Raw genomic sequence first — 22,485 nt, 5'->3', positions numbered from 1 at the left:
CTAAATAAACAGCTGTACTGTGACTGTCCAGCTGTCTACTCTAAGCTACTTGGAGTCCCAAGATGGGAAACAAACCATAGAAAGAAGCCACACTAGGAAACTGACTTCACCTCAGGGGTCATTCAAGATGCAGACTCCACATTCATAGGCCAGTGGCGCTTCCCTCCTCCTCATTCTCTCCTTTGTTTTGACTTACCCAAAGATTTCAGGAAAATACACTGCATTTGCATCTACCTGTACTCTCCCTACTCCAACTCCTCTCCCACCCCCCAACCATCCCATCTTTTCTTCTCCTATAATGATTTTGTTATATTTTATACCACCCCCTCACACACACACACACACACACACACACACACACACACACACACACACACATCTTCTGAGTCCAACTAACATTCCCCTTATTTGCATGTGCTTGGGGCTAAACACATAGGGCTGGGGTGATCTCCTAAAAACAAACCAACAAACAAATAAACAAACAATAAAAAACCTGGTTTTTTCCCCCCCTTTCCCAACCATAGGTTGCTTGTAACTCTTCACCTAAGGGTGGGACCTTATGAAATTTCTTCCTCCCATGTTGGCATGTCAGCTGGTGTGGCCTTCCTAATCCTAATCACACTGTTAAAGAGTTCATGTGTGCCACATCCCGGTCCTGTCCAGAAGGTACACAGTGGTCATCCCAGTCCTGGGGCTCTTGAAATCTAGGCTCTCTAGGGACAAGATGATCCCCACTTGCTTGTCCCTACATCACAGGAGTCTGGGGGTGGGGGAGCGGGTTGCTTACAAAGGAGCAGGCTATGATATTACTTGTAAGGTTCTGTCCACTCCTGCTCAGATGTCCAAGACTATACATTCAAATTGAAATTTTTCAATCAGCCCAGCTGGGAGACATGGTGCTTTTCAGGTCAACCTTACTAAAAGGAGCCCGGGGTACCTGTCTCTACAGAGAGTTCATTCACTGTGATATTCAGTGAGAGGACAGGCAGGGCAAGATTACAAAAAGAGAAAGGTAGGGATCTGGAGGAAAGACAGAGAGAGGACAAAGGGAGAATCACTCATTCAAGTAGGAGGTAACAGGCAGATGCAAATGTTTGGTTAGCAGAAAGGAAAACTGAAACAGGACCCCACCTCAGTGCCCAAAGCACCATGTGGGACAGAACATGGGGAAACGTACAGATGAAATCACTATTACAGTTCAATTCCTGCTGAAGACACAGACATACCTCTGCAAGTATTTAATTCTATTTATTTCCTAATGTACTCTGGTTTGAGTAATTTTCAACTTCAACTGAATCTCATAAACTCAGCCAATGAAATAATTAAAATTCTTTTGCCAATTTGATTTGGACGAAAAAGTCAAATGCTTCATTTAAAATTTATGTGAGGCACATTCATAAGAATATACTAATTTCTCATTCAGATTTCAAATTGAATCCCTTTAATGACTACCGATAGCAAAGCAATAGGAATGCATAGAACAGTCATACAATTGACAATTACCCAAAGTTCCTGTCAGGTTTTATGAATCAACAATTGACTCCAAACTTGTAAAGGAAACCAATATGCATTAGTGTCTAAAAATCATATAACCTGTCTGCATTATGCTATATAAAAATGAGTACAATTAGACATACAATTTAGAGAATTCATCAATTTGAATGAACAAAAATAAAGAGAACTTCTCTAGGCACCCGTGTTCCCTTTGATGGCAACACAACTCTGAGGCTGTGTAGTTTACTGCTATTTCTTCTGTGTATTCACGTTCTTTATCAGCAAAATGGTTACAATGGTCTTTCAGACTTGAGTGATGAATGGCAAAGCAACTCAGCTCCATTCTAAAACATGAATGGCCTTGGAACACAGCACCATAAACCAACTGCAATGGTTATGCCAGAGAAGAAACGGCCGCTGACATTAGCAACTTCTAAAATGAAGCAGGCAATGGAAGAAATAAAAGGAGAAAAAGGTGAAAAGGGAGAGGGAAAGATGGGGAAATCCAGACATTTGCACATAAAATAAAAGAAAAAAATCCCTCATCACTACTCGTTTTCCCTGGAAGAACGGTGTCATTAGGACAAGGCAGACAAAGTGGTGAGTACATTGCATTCCTGCTTTATGTTTCCATTCTCCACACCTAACCCACATATGCACAACCTCTTTTACAGCTATGCACATTCTGACCTAAACAGCACAAGTCCCCCTCTTGCTGTAGCAGCTAGGAGGCCAGGTGAAAGGCAGTTTTGCTGAACTCTTGGACAAGAAGACTGCTAGGAAACCCTGCAGCAAGGTAAACGGGTGTCCAGGTATTAGCTCGTCTACAGAAGAGAACCCAAATAACACAGAACGAAATCTGATTTTTAAAATCAAGAGAAATGACTGGTGCAGAGTGGGACTGCCAGAGGAGCAAATGTTTCTACACTAGCAAAAACAACCAATGGAATCTTCTAATCTCAGTCTCATCATGGTCACTGCTGACTGTTCACTTTTCCCCTGGCTCCCCAATCCCTCTTATTCCATTTTATTTTCCCACAGTTCTTATCACCCATAAAATACTAGTTTGTCCTTTTATTATGTCATTTGTTCATTCCTCACCTCCTCTCAACCATAGCAGTTCTCCAGGAGGAGAAAGAGTTTGCGAATATACCCGAATGCCAGGCACATAACAGATACTCAATAAAAGTTTGACCATTTACTAAGCTAAAGATTATTCAAAGCTCTTCTAATTGAAGCAGGAAAGGCAAAAATTAGGGACAGAATTTTTAAAAATCATAATAGAATAAACAACAAATATTACATTCTCTCTCAAAAGCCTATTTACAGTACATGAACACACACACACACACACACACACACACACACAGAGAGAGAGAGAGAGAGAGAGAGAGAGAGAGAGAGAGAGAGAGAGAGGAAATCCTTAAACATTGATTCATAAATCAGTACAGGACCTAAGCAGTCATAAGAAGAGCAAATGGTTAATAAATATTTAAGGAAAATAACTTCTCCAATAATACAATCAATAAAAAACACAAATTAAAATAAAATTATATTTTCCTCAGTACATTTATCATATACTTTTTAAAAAATGAAAATTTCCAAACACAACAACAGCAGAAAACAGTTAATCCCAGCTAGAAGTAAAATTAAAACCACCACACTAGCCCCACCAGGAAGGTGCAAATAGAAGGCTCAGGGTCATCCTTGGCTACAACCACACTAGCCCCACCAGGAAGGTGCAAATAGAAGGATCAGGGTCACCCTTGGCTACATAGTGAGTTGCAGTTCAGCCTGACAACAGCCTAAAACAGTGAAACATTCTAGACAAAGTCCCTTGGAACCAAACAGGAATCTAAAACAAAATAATGACCTTATCTCTAACCGAAATATTTGAATAGTGAAGCCTTACTCTCAAAAATCTTTGAACTATAGACAAACATCAAACACAAAGATGTTCATCATAGCGTTCTTTATAGGAACAAAATTCAGGGGGCAAATGTACAGGTTTAAAGAATAAAGAAGTAGTACAATCAATTAATATACATCAGGAAATTAATTATATACCCTTCAGATGTATGCCTGGAGCATTATTGAAGAGATGGATAATTCTGAACACTACAGTGTTAAATAAACAAAAGTGAAATCTGATCTCAGTCAATGCATGGAAAGCAGAAATGTTCCTGTCATAGAATAAAGCAGTGCAGGTCTGGAAGGCAGAGGCAAAGGGCAATCAAGAACTCTGTCTGGGCTGGGCAATCGGGCACACACCTTTAATCCCAGAACTCTGGAGGCAGAGGCAGGTGAATCTCTGTGAGTTCAAAGCCAGTCTGTTCTACAGATCAAGTTCCAGGACAGCCAGTGCTGCATAGTGGCATCCATTTTTTGTTTGTTTTTGTTTTTCTTTTCTAAATAGAAAAAGAATTAAGGACATTCTTTCCTACATAAAGAGTTAAAGGAAGCATGGGCTATATGAGACCATGTCTCAAAATACATATATGTACACACACATATGGTATATATTTTTTTACTTTGGAGATATATCCTATTTCTTTTCTTCCTGATATATAGGATTACAGGTAAAATTTATATGCTAAAATCTATTTTTATGGGTTTTTTTATTAAAGCAACATGTTTATTTTTATATTCAGAAAAAATTGAAGATTTCATAATTTAGGATAAAATATACTCTCAAGGTTGTCATCAGCAAGAAAAGGAATAAAATATTAGAAAATAAAGTCTTTGGGGGCAAATGTTAGCTGTATCTGAAAAAATCAGACTTGTTCTAAGAAACAGAAAACTCCATTCCCCTTAAATTAAAAGTAACAGAAAGTAAGACATAGCTCAAAACAGCTTCTCGGGGTCCTTTTCATGCAGAATCAAATTATTAAGATTTTCTTTTCAAATTCAATATAAAATCTGGCAGGAAATCTGCAGACAGGGAATCTTACTCGTTTTCGTTCCTAAGCAACACATCTACTGAAGAAGACTGAAACTGAAAAGTGGAGTATGCACTGGGGCTCTGGCTCAGCGGGGAAAGTGCCTCTAGCAAGCTCCAAGTCCAGAGCTCAACCCCCAGAACCTACATAAAAAAACTGGGCTCAGCAGTGTGTGCCTGGAACCCCAGCGCTGGGGAGAGAGAACAACGGATCCTTTGGGCCTCACTGGCCAGTCAGCCCAGTTCTCCAGGCCAATGAAGATATCCTGTCTCAAAAATATGGTAGCATTCCTGAGGAAGGACACCAGTCTATTCCCTGGTGTCTACACACTCACACCTGCATATGCATGAATACACAAAGCAAAAGGAAAAACTACAAAGCATTTATGGCATTAGCACCATCTTTACCTTGAATATAAACCAGAAATCAGTGATAATGGACTTTTCAATGATCAGCCAGCAATGGAATAACCAATCACAGTGATAAATCATCCATGAGGCAAAGACTGAACTTCATAGGAAGGGGGTGGGGAAAGGAGAGAGGGGAGGCAGGAGGGAAAAGAAAATCCCAGCAAGCTCAGGGATGCTCTTCCCCACAGAGGCAGTCCTTCAGAGGGCTCTAAGCAAATGCAAACAACACAGGATGATGGTAGTGCTCCCAGATCCAGATCTAGACTTAACATCTGCACATGCTCTCTGGAGGCTACAAGGCAGTGTCAACAGAAGCAAGAGCATCCCTTGCCATCATCTGACACTGCTGCTTTATGGAATTACCTCAGATCTCTGTCTAAATCAAATTTTCAGGGCTAGCCATAGATTTGGTGAAAGAGAATGTGAAGCAAAAGTAGGAAAATTCAAGCAAACCTATTACTTTTCTTTTAAGCTCAAATATATTTCTTAAGGCTAAACATCCGAAGCAAGACACTCAGATTCCAACACTTCTCTTTATAACCTTTGCTTTGTATCTAGCTCCAGAGGGAAAATTGTGTTTACAAGAACCATGAGACACGTGAAAAGCAATAACCAAGATAAATGAAAACCGGCTGCGCTAAGTTTTAGTCAGAACTTTATTGCAAAGGACTTGGTTTTATGAGATGAAGAAATCTACTTTTTCTCGTCTCCTCTAGCGTTACACTTTGAAAAACAAAACATGATTAAACTATTCTCTTAATGTCATCACATCATTTATAAAGAGCTTAAGGAAAACAATTTGCATGTATGCGGAGTACACTACAGAGAGATGCTGTGTGGCGTGGTGCCCAGTATCAGAAAGCAAAGGTTCTGTTTCCAGTGTTGGCCAAGTCTCCAGCACAGACTTAATGCTTTTCACTACCTGCCTGTGGGGTCTGTTGTTGTTGCATGTCTGTTCATTGGTGTTTTGTTTCATAACCGTAATTTAAAATCTTCTAAAAATTTACAGTCATTTTTTTAAAAGGCAGTAGTACAGAAACATCAGAATTAATGATCATCTCCTTTATATTCTAGAAGAAAGACAACAAAGTGCCATGTCAGAATCATTTGGTTATTTTCATGGTATGAACTCAAGAAAGAGGAAATGGGAGTTCTAGAGTGATTCTCCATGAAGGAGGGAGAGTCAGAGTCGATGCAAAAACTCTGATTCACCCATGATGTGTTAACTTGCCCTGAGTTCAGTTGGCAGGCATATCAATGCGAAACCCTGCAGCTGGACAAACGAATCTGAACACTAGAGTCACCTGAAGATTATTCAAAAATCCAAAAGCCCAGACAAAGCACCTCCAAAACCATTAGATAACGATTTTTGGAATGAAATCAAGAATCAGTGCTTTTTTTTTTTATGCCCCCCCCCCAAACAAATTTTCCTCATGTTGGAAACTTCCCATAACTGTGAGCCCAGAGAACGAAAAGGAGGAAAGAAAGAAGGAGAGAAGTAAATAATTACCAACCCAATGCATACATCTCTCCTCTCTGTACAGAAAGTCATTTACACACACACACTGTGCAGTTTCTGAAGCTTGCTCAACAAAATGCTGAAAAGATCATTATAAAGGTACATGGCACAGTATGCTGACATGCACTTCTTTAAGAAGGATGCTGATTTGGGAGAGAGAATAGAGGAGAAAGGGTGTCTTATGACAAACCCAAAACAAGCTTATGCAGACTCCAAGGTGACAAATTGGCAGCAACTAGAAAGAGATGTTTGAAGAATGTCAATTTGTTTAGCCTCCACTACCACAGTGCCTCTCTGAATAGGGCAAAGGTCATTAAAATTCTGCATTGAGTTCAAGGATGAAAAAAGAAGGAGATGGTAGAAAACTTCCTAGATCCTGTAATTTCAACGTTAATAAAAAAAAAACTTGGTGCAGCTAATTTTCTATGACACACACTATTTAAACACAGCCAAAATTTCTTCCTCACCACACAGCATTTTCTTATCCTCCAGTTCTTCCCACACTACTTGGTTTTGAAAATCACTTCTGGTATATGCATCCCATTTGTATGGAGTACGACAGTCAAAGCGTTGACAGTGCGCACAGCACCACCTGTGTACTTAGCTTAAATCTACAGAAATCTTTTCTCCTTTGGAAGACTCCGATTATTTTTATGCCATCCAAATGGGAGAATGTCCCAGAACCCAGATGATGGAGCCCCTGAGAGACCATAATGTGCATGTGCTTACGAACATTACAAAATTTGGCTTCAAGGACACCTCTAGGTTTGGCAGAGCTTCCACAACCATGGGTGAACAGTGCGACAGTGGCTATTATGGCCTGGTAGTCTAGGCAAAAGGTACAAGGCAGGCACTGTGTCCTTATATTTGCAATCACATTAGATGAAGACTAAACAAGTCCCCTCACAGGAAAAGCAGGTGGGGGAGTGGCCTATCAATTTCTGTGTCACAAAAATGGATGTGCTTCATTATTATAGCATAGAACGAAACAAATTATGACAACATCTCAAGACTTAAGGTCCACCTATGGAACACATTTTCCTCAATGTTGGCTTCTATCACTTTGGGTCATTTCAACATTTATGATGGGCCAACCTTTGGCAAGGTATCACTTAGCTCAACATTTTCTGAAGAAGAAGATACAAGGCAAAGGAAATACTACACTGCAGATCTACCCAAGAGTAACTTGACAGTTCTCTTCCATCCTACATCCTTTTCTGCCTCTGTCATACAGTGAAGTCACAATCCATCTGTGACAGAATAACTCTCCTGGCAACTGGCTGGCATCATAAACACCAGATTAAGACTTGGCTGCAAAGCCAGAGGAGATGATGGGCCGGGAAGAAAGAGGCTATAATTCAAACAAATCTCTTCCATAATAGCAATGTGAATATTAAACATTACTGGCCAAGTAAATTGCTTTTTGTCTAAGTATTCTCTTTTTTAAAGTTTGCCCCAATGTGATGTCTCTCTGTAAGTCAGAACCTTCACATTATTTTAATGTACTGCTCTGTATTTAATAATCTTATGCTTCCGACATTAGTCTGTTGCCATGGGAATGACAGCAGCACAAATACAGGATTATGGCTATCAAGCAAAAGAAAAGAAATTATGAATAAGCCTCGTTATGTTCAATAATTAGCAGCTACATGGAAAAAAACAAAACCATGAATTTAGGTTGCTGCCTTTATCTCAGTGTTTGAATACAACTCTGAGTGTGTTATTGCTTTACAATGAGATTCTAACCAACTGCCAAAAAGTCCTTCACTAGCAGTTGTTCCTAGGTAGTGCAATGTAAAAGCCTACCCTGTCCATCTTCCTACGTCTTTCGCTGCAGAAGGCTGGTAACTAATGGGTAATACACAACATCCCAAAACGGATGCTGCTATCTTCAGCCAACATATTAGGGAGAGGAATTGTGAGCACTCCTGGCCCCTCTACCTTGGAATAGCTTCCAAAGAGAGGCTGTTTTCCACAACGGAGGGTCTGGACATGGAGATGAAGAATGCCAACACTAAGCACAAGGCCCCTCCCCAACCCAAGCAGGCTGAAGAAGGCTACCATCAAGAAAGCAAGGGTTTGGACCCACCACCAAACTGCCATGTAGCCCCAGGCAGGCCTTTCTTCTCAGATACTCAGTTTCATCATTGAAGGAAAAGAACAGAATATAAAAGTTTAATTTGAATTAGCGCATAATCCATTTAGTGCAAGACTTTTTCCTTCAAAAATAACAAGAGGTCACTGTACTCTGTGTTGTTTGCATGAATAGCTAAAAAAAGATTTGTGCATTTATCAAGAGAGAACTTTATTAGTAATTTCAGGGAAGACAGACAAAATGGTGGATAAAGATTCTGAGACAACTAGGCTGCTAGAGACTAGACTTAGATAGAGAAGAGCCAGGTCACATCACCAAGGCTTCCCTAAATATGTACAGACAGAAGCACACTGCTGGACTCTGGGCTTCCTGTAGAATCAACCACCATTCTACAAAGAGCATTCCTCATTATCCCAGCTAAATCAGGCAGCAAGAACAAAATCGTTACCACTATTAAACCAGGAAACATTCCACTAAGATCAACAGCTCCATGGTACTTACTGATGCCCCAAGTCCCCTCTCCCATGGGCTTTCTGCATTCTATGGCAATGGCACAAAACATCATTGGAGGGAAGTAATTTTAGAACATTCTATCCAAATTAACTGGTCTTGAATAGGCTCTGATTAAAATATAAAGGGCTTTTAAAATAATTTGAAATGATTCACTGGAACTAATTTGGAGATATTTTAATCTCTTAAACGTGCAATGAACTGTGGTCTCCCTTGGCCTCAGCCTCTCCTCAGGCTTTTGCCATTGGGTTGACACACACAAGGTAAAGCACGGGTGCCTGTAATTCTCCAGCCTTTCACACACTTGTGTCTTCCAACTCGGGCACAACTCACTTCCACTTTCAAAAACCAGGCTATGCACGCTTCTGCTTCCCAGTGAAAACTGCTCATCTGTTTACAAGGCCAGACTGTTAGATGGTTCTGAATGCAGTCATGTGACAAGTATTTAAAGAATCGCATGACATAAACAGTCTCAGCTTACATTCTTCACTTATTTGTATACATCCATCTTTGACAAAACAAAGGCATTCTTTTCCCAACATACTGTCCAAAGACAGTCACCGATTCTTCAGAGGCTGCCTAAGAAACAACACCTCAACCCACCTGAAGTGGGCTTTTCTACAGTGCCTAGCAAGTTCAAGGACATGTTTGTTGCTTTGGAAGAGCCTCTTTAGACCCACTGCAGATTCCTTTACAAAAGCCCTCGGCGCCTCGTTTCCAAGATTCTCAGAATCTCAGACAAAGACCACTTGAGATACCAGGCACAGTCAGTCTCCATTTGCCCACACTGGAGACTTCACTGTTACTAGACAACTAGATAAAAGAATAGAACTGGAAGAAAGAAGGAACTAGACCTGTGTTCTGGAACACTAGGCCAGACATAAATAGTCCCTGATTTAGTCCTCCTGGGATCAAGCAGACATCACTGAACCTACTTAAAAATGGGAAAACTGAGAAAGGAAAAAGCTCTACTACAGCCAACCTTCCCTATAATTAATAGTGGGGGGCAGAGTTCCCACTAATCCAGCTCCAAAATCCAAGTTCCTTCTGCACCACCCTTGAGATCGGGCATTCTTGTGATCGGAGAGCGCCCTGCTTTTTTACTCCTATGTAGAATCTCAGAGAACACTCTTAAAAACAAACAAACAAACAAAAAACATGTAAAGCAAGTAATGGAAAGAGGCAAATGACTTGTAGGAAATTACCTAGTGTCTTTTTGCAAGGCAGCCCCTTGCCCACAGCAGCATGACACACATGAAGACTAGAACTTACTACCATGGCAGCAGAGGCAGGGATGGAGTCTTAAACATGCATCCGTTCTGACACTGTGGTAACCAAGCATTAGACTGTCACTTACCTAAAAGAAAGAGGAGAGAAAATACCATTATTGTAAATGTAGACAGTGACTCCTTGCTGACTTTATACCTGCTGGAGACATTAAAAGATACCTTCATTTCATAATTAGCACACCCTGATCCCAGTGGCAGAAGAAGAGCTGTTTTTTTCCTTCCTCCCAATTTTGCATTCTCTGTTGCTAGGTGTTTAAATTCCATTCTTTTTCTCACTTTAACCTGGAACAGCCTTTATCTTTTTGAGATGAAAGAACATTTTTTAAAAATTGATGAATCCTCTGTCCAGAAAATTACACAGACACCTCTTGCCATGTAAGTTCCATGGTTCACTGTCCTCCACCGTCTACCCACTGACCTTATGATGAACATCTGTCCGACAGGAGACCAGATGAGATTATCTCTGAATCTACAATACAATTCAAATTTGCATCAGAACCCCATATAAACCTTATATTACTGGGCTGGGGAGATGGCGCTGTCAGTAGAGTATCTGATGCAGAACCAGGAAGAACCAGGTTCATATCTCTAAAACCTACATAAAGAGCTAAGCACGACAGAGCATGACTAGAAGCCAGCCTTGGAGAGGCAGGAGACAGGAGAATTCCTGAAGCATGTTGGGTAGCCAGAATATCAGAATCCATGAGCTTCAGTGTCAGTGAAATACCCTGTCTCAAGAAATAAACGACTGAGGAAAAACAAAGGACTTGGGCTTCTATATATACATACACAGGCACATACACACATAGGCATGCACATCCGCACACATGTACACATACCTGTCTATGCATATATGCGCACTATACACACACATATACACAATTAATTCCTAAAAAGTCTGTGGTATGTGTGTAAAGTCTTGCACCTTACAAACAGAAAATGCACATTCTTTTTAAGCAGATGTGACATGGACACAAAAAGTTGTTTGATACCAAATAGCCAAAAAAAAAAAAAAGAAAGAAAAAAAAGTCTCTAGAAATTGGAGGAGGAAAGCTAAGTATTTGGTCACCAACTAAACCTGTTAGTTTTAATATTCAAACTTGAAATACATTATAAATGAATTAAGAATTACCAGGAAAACAAGAGCAAGAAAAGCTGTGGGGGGTGGGGAGCGAGAGACAGAGAGATTACAGTGGAATTGTGGCAAGCCTTAGCAGGCCAGTGAGATGCCTCAGAGGGTAAAAGCACTTGTCAAAGAAACCTGACAATCCCTGGAAACCAGGATGGAGAGTGGGAACTGATTTAGAAAGTTTTCTGATGACTTCCACACATGTTCTGGCACACACAAATATCAGAGATACATGCAATAACAAGCAGTAATAAGTCATTTTTAAAGATTTATTTTCATTTTATGTGTATGAGTGTTCCTCTTCGTGTAAATGAGTATACCACATACATGCCTAGTGCTGTCAGAAGACAGCATCTGATCCCCTACAACTGGAGTTATAGGTGGTTGTGAGTTGGGAACAGAACTCAGGTCCTCTGGCAGAGCAGTGAGTGCTCTTAATCACTGAGCCATCATCTCTCCAGTAAATTTTTAAAATCTTTTTTTAAAGGGTAAACCATAGTATCAAGTTGCTACTCCAAGTACAATCGTGTGGTTTAGTTGCATTAATCAAGTGATGTAGCATGGGACAAAACAAAGCTCAAAAGTTAACGAATAGTACATGGAAACTTGGTATAGGATGAACAATATCTTACATCCATAAGGGAAAGACAAATAATTCTAAACAAATGATTGGAAAACTCCAAAGCCACTGGGGATAAGTTAAGTTGCACTCATAGCTCACATTATGCAATAGAACTATTCAGATTGCCAGGACATTGCTATAGTGTGTGTGTGTGTGTGTGTGTGTGTGTGTGTGTGTGTGTGTGTGTGTGTGTGTGTGTGATACATATTGAACATTTGCAAAGATTCTCTGCGTCATCTGTCACCAAGCAAATGCCAATTACAACAACAAAGTATCATTGCCCACCTTTAAAAATGGTTCAAATCCAAGACACTGACAGACAGCACCAAATGTTGCTAAGGTGTGAAACAGCAAGACCTCAGCCATTGTCAGTGGGGAGGCAAAGCAGCCACAACTGTGGTGGCTTCTTGGAAAACTAAACATACCTTCCTCCACCCAGCAGTCATGCTCATGTTTACCCAAAGGAGTTGGAAACTGTGTCCACACAGAAGCGTACCCGCAGATGTTTACCACAGCTTTTTTCGAAAAGCAAATGAGCTCTCAAGCCATGAAGGAAAACAACTGCAGATTGTAAGTGAATGGAGACAATCCAAAATGGCTGTGTCTTATCATTCTGCAAAAGAGTAGAGCTTGGTGGTTGTTCTGGGTAGGAGGGGCAGCAGGAGGGATGAACGAACAGAGGACACAGAGAGGCCTTCCAGGGCAGTGGACATGCTCTATGGTGCCACAACAGTGAAACATATTGTTACAAATTTGTGCAAACCACACAAGGTCCAAGAGTGAACTCTAAAGAATATCATCAAAATTGAGTGATAATTAGGTGTCGGTGTGGGCTTACCCTTTTTATCAAATGCACAGCAGGAAAGGCTGTGTGTGTGTGTGTGTGTGTGTGTGTGTGTGTGTGTGTGTGTGTGTGTGTAGAGAGACACAAACTCTGTACTTTTCTCTTCATTTTACAGTCTTCTAAAAATAAAACCCACCCCACCTCCCCACAATCTATAAAACTCTTGAACAAAATGGGTGTTTCTACTACAAACTGAGAATAAGAAAACACAGATTTAGCAACAAGAAAAGATTAATAACTTCATCTACATGATAATTTACAAAAATATGCCATCAGCTAAAGACAAATGGCATATTTACAAAAATAAATGCTTGCATCTTATCAAAGGGATAACATGCCTAACATACAAAGAGCTCCTTAAAATTAATGGGAAAGTGCTCCCACAGAAATGGATAAAAGGTGTGAACAAGGAGGAATATGTAGACGAAAACTAAAAAGAAGCCTAAAGCATGGTTAACCAAGACTCAAAAAAATTTTTTTACTCAAATCGCTCACTTTTTTCACAAGGCAAATTTGCAAAACTAGAATGGACATAGTTTTGCAATAAAAAACCAGCATAGTCCATTTGTGAGACTGACTGAGAGCATCTCTGCACATCGCTTGCAGAGTAAGAATGGGGATGAAAAGCTCTAAAGGAAACCTGGCAGCCCCTAGTAGAGATGTAAAGGTAGATTTGTATATCAATATAAAAGAGATAAATATGGGCTTCCCCATAACACTGAGAGAACTCCTGCTAATGAGTATAAAAAAATGATGAAAATAGAAAGCCATTTGGCAAACACCTCAGCCAAGAATGGATGCTTGCAGAGCAGAGGGGAAAGAGATGGACACACAACTTTTAATAGTCAGCATTGGTTTGTCAAATTACTACATCTGGAATCAACTAAAATTCAACCAAGTGGGCATTCTTACAAGGGATTTTCTTGATTACATCCTTTGAGATGGGAAGTCCCACCCTAAACCCAGGTCACACCGTCCACATAAAAGGAAACAGGAGAGTGAAGCTTTTGCCTTTTGCTTTCTTGCCTGCACTCTCGCTAGCAACTTCATCTATCCTGTTGCTTAATATAAGAATCTACTTCTTCAAAATCCCAGTGTGGACTTAGAGCCAGTCCCTCTCTAGGAATCTAGAGGAGGACTCTAGCACCAAATTGGGACTGCTGATACATTCATAGACTCAACAACTAGGACATTTTCATCAGGAGACACCCATTGTTGGACTACTTGGACCACATCCTGAAAGCCACTCTGATAAATCCCCTTTTAACACACACACACACACACACACACACACACACACACACACAAAAAAAAAAACTTATCAGTTCTATTTCTTGAGAGAACCCTGACTAATATACTACTGAAGCCAAGAGACTGAAAGGACCACCATCAACCAGAGGACCAATAGACACTGCAGACCAAATTCTTCATGACGCAGCAAGGACATAGTCACGTTTACTTAAACAAATGCATAAAACATCTACACATAAGAAGACATCAGAAAAAAAATTGTAGAGACTCTTCAAATATCTGGCTAGCTGTCTTTGACATCAAGCTGATAGCGACAAAGGACAGACTGAGAAAGGGTCACAGATTGGTAAGTGGGACAAGACAAAGTCAATTGCAGTATGTCCTCCTAGCCCAGAGGAACACAGGTAATTAAGGGGACAAATGGTGAAATTTGAATAGAGCCAGCAGTGTTGAACCACTGTGGGTCTCTGATTTTCATACTCCCTCTATAGCCATCTAAGACAACATCTGGACAACCGGAAGGATCAGTCTACGGTCATGTTTGGTATTATTTTATAAACCTTCTCTTGGTTAAGTCTAAAATCCGTTTTTAGAGTTAAATTGTTTTTTCTTTTCTTTCTTCCTTTTTTTAAAAAAACCTTGTTTTTTTTAATTTTGTTTTGTTTTTGTTTGTTTGTTTTTGACACTGGGCCTCACTACACAGTCCAGGCTAGTCTGGAACTCACTATAGACCAGGCTGGCTGAGATTCCAGGCCAAAGCCACCACATCTCTCTGGTGTGTTTTTCAAAATGTTTAAAGTAGGAAAGGGAAAAAAGGAGGGAGGGAGAGGGGAACGAGTCTTTTCTTTCTTTTTTTTATATACATTTTTATTTTATAATTAACTTGATTTCACATATCAGTCATGGATTCCCCCGTCCTCCCTCCTCTCACCTCCCAGCCCTGCCCCCCAATCCACCCCCCAATCCCACCTCCTCCAATGCAAGGTCTCCCCTGGGGAGTCAGCTCAGCCTGGTAGACTCAGCCGAGGCAGGTCCAGTCTCCTCCTCCCTATACCAAGGCTGAGCAAAGTGTCCCAGCATAGGCCCCAGGCTCCAAAAAGCCAGCCCATGCACCAAGGACAGGTCCTGGCTCTACTGCCTGGGGGCCTCCCAAACAGTTCAAGCTAATCAACTGTCCCACTTATCCAGAGGGCTCAGTCCAGTTCCATGGAGGCTCCTCAGCCACTGATTCACAGTTCATGCATTTCCATTAGTTTGGCTATTTGTCCCTGTGCTTTCTCCAATCATGTCTCAATATCTCTCGCTCATACAATCCTTCCTCTCTCTCGCCGATTGGGCTCCTGGAACTCCACCTGGGGCTCCACCGTGGATCTCTGCATCCACTTCCATCAGACACTGGATGAGAGTTCTATCATGACAGGCAGGGTGTTCCGCCATCCGATCACCAGAGCAGGTCAGCTCAGGCACTCTCTCGACCATTGCCAGTAGTCTATAGTAGAGATATCCTTGTGGATTTCTGGGGACCTCTCTAGAACTCTGCTTCTTCCTATTCCCCTGGGGTCTTCATTCATCATGGTATCTCCCTCCCCATTCTCCCACTCTGCTCCTGATCCAGTTGGGACCTTCCACTCCCCTCAGCTCTCTTTCCCCCGACCCTTGCCCTCCATTAACTTCCCCACCCCCAGTTTGCTCATGTAGATCTCATCCATTTCTCTGTTGTTGGGTGATCCCTGTGTCTTTCTCAGGGTCCTCTTTACTAGGTAGCCTCCCTGGAGTTGTGAGTTGCAGTCTGGTTATCCTTTGCTTTACATCTAGTATCCACTTATGAGTGCGTACATACCATGCAAATCAAAACGACTCTGAGATACCATCTTACACCCATCAGAATGGCTAAGATCAAAAACACTGAAGGCAACTTATGTTGGAGAGGATGTGGAGCAAGGGGAACTCTCCTCTATTGTTGGTGGGAATGCAAGCTTGTATAGCCATTTTGGAATTTAATATGGTGTTTTCTTAGAAATTTGGGAATCAATCTCCCTCAAGACCCAGCTATACCACTCTTGGGCATATACCCAAGGAATGCTCAATCATACCACAAGAACACATGCTCAACTGTGTTCATAGCAGCATTATTTGTAATAGCCAGAACCTGGAAATAACCTAGATGCCCTTCAACTGCAGAATGGATAAAGAAAATGTGGTACATATACACAATGGACTCAGCAGAGAAAAACAATGACATCATGAGGTCTGCAGGCAAATGGATGGAACTAGAAAAAATCATTCTGAGTGAGGTAACCCAGACTCAGAAAGACAAACGAGTCTTTTCTTAGTGTAGCACTGAGACAACAGAAATCATAAGAGAGAGAAAAGGGAGAGAGAGCAAGTGAGCCAGAGTCTTCCTATGTCATAAAAATGCCTCACAGGTTAACTCAAAGCAAGAGGTAAAAACTCTGAAATTTTCCGAAGACAAAGGTACAGAGAGGACATTTTTATGACCTTGGGAGGAAGGGACAATTTTTGAAAGGAGAAGCAAAAAATACAAATCATGAAAGAAAAGATTGAATTTGGCTGCATTAAAATTAAAAACTTTTGTTCAACAAAAGATAGCATAAACAGAGTAAAAGACAAGCCACAGACTTGAAATGCATATAAGTAACCAAAGATTAGTATTGGGAACATGAGGAGCTTCTGCACGTCAAAAGGAATCACAAACCAGTAAAACAGAAGAGGGATCTGATAAGGCAAATGACAGAAAAGAAAACCCAAATGGCCAGTAAGTGTGCAATGAAACTAGGCCTCACAAGTCAGAGAAATACCTACCAAAACAAGGAATATGTTTTCACTATGATCAAATTAACAACCCAGGCAATATCAGTAATGGAGAAAGCAAGAAGCAATGCAAGTCTCACACAGTGCCTAGGAGAGCAGCCAGGAGCATACCACAGCTGGCCATGTTATCCAAGAAACCCAAGGGTGCCCAAAGCATTTCTTGTATTGCACACCAGAAAATGTTGCCCATTCAAAAGGAGCAGACACACAGGACCACATGTACCATGTTATCCTTTTCACTGAAGATGGGCTCAAAATCTGGAAAGGACCTAGCAGCCCAAATAAATATGCTAAGACCACAAAATAGAAAATCATATTGCAGTGAAAATTAGAACTCATAACCTCATGCATCAAGATTAGTAAATCACACAAATGAGTGAAAGCTGAAAAGCAAATTTAAAAATACAGCAGTATGACAGCTTTTTAGTGCACATGAAGAATGCACTCCACCTAAGCTATATCCATAGTCCAGATGAAGTATCTATAAGATGGTTTAATATTTTGTTTAAAACACAAAAAACTATACCACCTGTATAGACATGCAAATGCTAGCAAAGAAATGGCCAAGGACTTGAAAGATGGCTAAAAGGCTGAAAGTGCTGGCTGCTTTTGCAGAGGATCCAAGTTCAATTCCCAGCACCTACTTCAAGCAGTTCCCCACCACCTGTAACTCCACCTCCAGGGGCTCCGAAGCCTTCTGACAGGCATCCGCACTCATGTGTACATACCTACACAGACACAGACACAGACACAGACACACACACACACACACACACACACACACACACACACACACACAATTAAAAATAAACCTTTTCTTTAAGAAAATGATTAAAATAGGCACAGGGTTGATAAGCACTAAGTTGAAGATTATGGGGCTAAGAACAGACCTCAGTGGTAGGGAGTTTGCCTCAAATGTGGGAGGTCCTGGGTTTGATCTCCAGTAACACAACACACAGTTTTACCTTAGGAAAGAGGATGCTGAATAGGCAAGTGAAGAGACAGGTGTAGTGTTAGAACATGGTGAAGCTATTAGAGCAGTAGTGCATTTCTCTATTGCTGTAGATAAGCTTCTCTACAAATCTGAACAACATTGCAGAAATGACCTGCATCAGAGACAGTGGTCTGAACTAAACAACTCCTTAGCTGGATTTTAACTTGGTAGGGATTTTCTTTCTTTTAGTTTTCTTATCAAGATTTTCTACTGAAATAAGATTGATATATAAACATAAAGAGTATCTTTAGATTCCCATATTCTAAAAATAGAACTTCCTTTTTCTTTCCTTAAAAACACTCAGATACTTCCTCCCTCATTATTCACACATCCAGTCTCTTCCATAAGAATTTCTATTTGAGAAGAAATTTACTCAAATCCTACTTGAGTGTGCTAGACATCAGAATATGTTGATGATGTTAAAGTTTAAAGATGTTTATTTTTAAAAACAAAACACAGGAATAACAAAACCCAGATAATTGACAGTACACTTAAGGGATCCTAAACATAATCAAATAAAATCTAATTTACCATGATAAACATCAGTATAGACATTACTGTGCAAACTATATGTTGGGTGGTATCTAATATGAAATGTCCCCTGTGGTTAAGGAACCACTGTAAAAACAATAATAATGAAGTCAAAATGGAATATTCTTGGGCATATATGTAAGAAAGGTACTTTCTTCTACTATACAGAATTAGAACAGCTGTAGCCAACTGCTGGACTTCACAGTAAACAAGTGCAATGATTTCCCATGTGAAAGTTCAACAGTAGCCATGGACATGCCACAAAGGTTTGAGTGCAGGCTACAAAGACCACACTCACTGGCGTCCTCCCAAATGAAGTGTTAGTGGTCAACACTTGAGTGAATGAACAGGGCCAGAGACCTTAACCAAGTTTTGCTCGTGTATTAATTCCATAAGGTTGAAAAAAATTAGTTCTCTGGCCAGATCTGAGAGTTTTTATTGCTGTGAAGAGACACCATGACGACAGCAACTCTTACAAAAACATTTCATTGGGGTTCATTAGCACACTGACTGACATGGTGCTAGAGATGTAGCTGAGAGTTCTGGATTGGCTGGCAGCAGAAAGAAAGAGTGATCCATTGAGCCTGGCTTGAGCTTCTGAAACCTTAAAGCCCACTCGCAGTGACACGTCTCCTCCAACAAGGCCACACGTCCTAATTCTTCCAAATAATGCCACTCTCTATGAGCCTGGGGCGGGGCAGGTTTCATTCAAACCACCAAAGGCTCCCTAACCTTGGCTCATGGTCTCTCAAGCTGAAGAGTGGACACACTGTGTGTGGAAAGGGGGGAATGGAGACACCAGGCCCACAGGCAGCATGTCAACATAGAAAGGAATCTCATGACATGGCCCAACAGGCACCCAACATCAAGACGGTTTCAAAGGTCCCTCATGGATCCAAGAGAGCAACTAGTTTCAAACTGAACTCTGAAATATACCGCTGTCATCTAAAAATGGCACATTAGTTGTTGTGTGCTGAAGAGAAGAAAGGTAAGCCAGTATAAATGCTGAATAAACCTGTTAATTATCAAATTTCTAAAAAGTGCTCCCCGTCCCTGTGGGCTCCAAAACTGAACAAGTTCCAGCTCCAAACAAATTGTAAAATAGACTCTTTTTAAAAAAAATAAAACCTTAAAGGAGGTGGTAATGTTGACATTGGCAACAACTTAGGAAGAAGCCAGGCTGTTTCTTATTTTTACATGAGAATGGAAATAAAAGAATGATGTCTTCCTTTATAAAAACACTCCCATGTATTAGCTTTCCTCTGGCTTTAAAAAAAAAAGTGTCAATTTTAACTCCTCAAACAACAATTTTTCCTTAGGACACAATAGCTCACTTCTTCAGCCTACAGCTAGTTGGCTGACCCCATCAGTTGAAATCCCTGCACGATCCAAGATCTGGGACCAAAACCAAAAGGAATAAATCAGTGAAGACCTGGTTTGCTATGCTGCTGAGCAGGCCAGCACTCTTGGAAGATGTTGGGTGGCCAAAAGCTGTGGGGACATTCACAATCATGTTGGTAAGTGATCTAAAGTCACAGAACATAGAAAGGAGCTATCCAATGACGCTCCTGAGAAATGGAATTTAATCCTCCTTTTCCTATGGTGTACTACATGTCAAAGGTTCCAGAGTGCTCTTACTACCAGCACTTATTCATAACCAACTCTTCTCCAGGAAAATAGTTAAGTCATCCTTCTTCTGTGGAAGGGCTCTTGAACAGGTCAAACCCTGTGATAAAAGAAGCCAATGGAAACTGGGGGAAGGAAAAAATGTTGGCCAGAAAATACTTACTCCAACAGACAAGTTACATTTGATGTTGTTCCAAAAAGAGAATATTGGCAGGAGATGCAAGATTTTGCGCTTTCTGTGGCTACTAAAATGAAATAATTTTAACCCTAATCCGGCAATGAGAAACAAACTAAAAGCACACAAAATGGATAATGCCAAGCCTAACTGCACAATGCCATACAGCATCAGTCCAAAGAGGTCAATGCAGCAGCCTGGAGAGCAGAGTACACACAGGGATGGACAATGAGCTTTAAATCCTCATCTAGTGGGAGGCATACAGGAACACACCTGTGCAGACTTCAATAGCTAGATAAGAAGAAAGAGGCTAGGCGCCAACCTCATCAACAAGCCAAGAATATAATAAAGCAAAATTCAACTTCAATTTTTGCAAAAACACTGGTATTCTGATATTCAGAGAAGGCACTACAACACCTCTCTGTAACATACAAAGGGATGTGAAATCCATGCAGCATACAGCCACTGAAGGAACTGCCAGGTAGGACAATCCCAAAACAAGATTCCTTAAGAAATCCCATTCCCTACTTATCCCTTTTTGTTGTTTTTGTTCTGTTTTTAATTGTTAAATACTGGCATACTGAAGAACAAAATTCTGGAAAACAATCTCCATTCATTCACTCAAGGGCTGACTCTAGTATACTTGAGCCAAGGGAAGCCCAAAAATAACGGACACTGTAATGATGGTTTTTTAATAAAGCAATGGCCCAACTGAGTAAGTGGTCGAAACGACATGAAAGGTCCTGAAATCTGATCTGGTAGCAAAGAACAAAAAGTCAAAATAGTCTACAAAATGCCTGTAGTTTCTAGAGATATGTACTCATTTTTATTTTCAACACAGTCTTTTTTAGTGAATGTTTCCATATGCTTTTCTTTTTTAAAAAAAGTCTCCCTTTTCCACTCCCCAATATATAACATTGGGGCAGGGATAAATTTCAAGCTGGCAAATGTCCAAATCCAACAGTTGCAGCTGTAGTAGCCGCCTTGTATACAAAGCAATTCAGGAAGCTTTTAGAGGGCAGAGTGCACCAGACAGACGGGGGTCTGTAAGCAAAGCATGGATGGATCCCAGTGCATTCAGAACAGACAACACATCTGTTCCCAGGTCCCCCTTGGAAACATGCCTATTCGAATAGCAGTCAACTTCAGTGCTCGTGTTTTTGGAGGGAAGTATATCTACTTAAGCACTCATATCAAAATTATATGCCAGTAGCTATGAGCCGGCGGCCCTTGGGCCATCTCAATATCCTAACCAGACACTGCAAATAGCACACGGCACGCTTTGAACAGACTAGAATCAACTCCCACCAGGACTTCTTTGCTCATTAATGGTGCCGTGCGTAAGTATGCACTTCTCTAAGACAACACCTGTATTCAGCCACAGAGTAGACACTGATTACCCTTGTTTCTTCTCATATCCAAATCCCATCAGGTAGCTTCTCTCTCCCTCCAGTACTATAAAATGGTAGATCCTGGATGTTTTTCTCTCCTTGCCATAGTTTCAATTCAGAACTCTTTTCTAAGAAAGAAATACAGTCAAGCGATAGACCTGGGAACATGGGGAAAGTCATAGAATAATTTCTGGGAGGCAGAGCAGAACAAGCCTGCTTACAGAGCTACAGGTGAGCAATGATGAGATGGGTTAAGACTCCAGTGGCTACTGATGGCACCAATAAATAACTAAATTAGTAAATGCAGAAAAGGTACTTTTAGGTATTTAAAGAGGAAAAGTAATCAAAGGCTTAAGAGTTGGAAGAGAACAAAGTAATTTAACAGATGAATATAACAAGGAAATTAAAACTAAATACACAATTAAGCCATGTGCTTTTACGTGGTTGTTCACACACTAGACACTGTGGTTTCATACCCAACTTTCTTCTATGAACTCTCTGGGTGGGATATTTCATATAGCTACAGCAAAGGACAATCGTAATCCGGTTGTTTCCATGACCATAAAAATGATTTTCTGAACTCGAAAGGCACACACACTGATGACAAACCACTGCAAATTTACAATGTGAGTAAGTGCCACACATAAAACCCTGTCTTTGTGCATGCAACAATAGACAATAAATTAGCATAGAGCCCAGCTCTGACACGCCTCTCACTGTGTAATTACACATATTAATTACATGTTTAATTGCAATATATTAATAACACCTTGTCTGTAATTGCAATGTATTCATGTAAACCTAATCAAGGAAAACTAGAGTATGCGAATCAAA

The 22,485-nt window shown here is 40.6% G+C and overlaps 1 protein-coding gene across 9 annotated transcripts in view; it reads right to left on the bottom strand.

The window, feature by feature from the left end:
- Cadm1 (cell adhesion molecule 1) overlaps positions 1-22,485 on the bottom strand; it is a 337,201-nt gene that overhangs the window by 222,969 nt on the left and 91,747 nt on the right. Inside the window, exon 2 of one of the 9 annotated variants that reach the window (XM_052759282.1) lies at positions 10,240-10,324. The exons of 7 other annotated variants lie outside the window; for them this stretch is intronic. In XM_052759282.1, coding sequence (XP_052615242.1) covers positions 10,240-10,324 — 85 coding nt within the window. Of the gene's footprint in view, positions 1-10,172; positions 10,325-22,485 lie in introns of those variants that run through there. One more of the 9 variants, XM_052759301.1, reaches the window with a different exon arrangement.

Source organism: Peromyscus californicus, unplaced genomic scaffold (genome assembly GCF_007827085.1).
Source record: "Peromyscus californicus insignis strain IS unplaced genomic scaffold, ASM782708v3 Scaffold_11__1_contigs__length_118956290, whole genome shotgun sequence".
Classification (NCBI taxonomy): domain Eukaryota; kingdom Metazoa; phylum Chordata; class Mammalia; order Rodentia; family Cricetidae; genus Peromyscus; species Peromyscus californicus.
The sequence above is the reverse complement of the archived record's forward strand: the minus strand, read 5'-3'. Positions and strand labels throughout refer to the sequence as shown.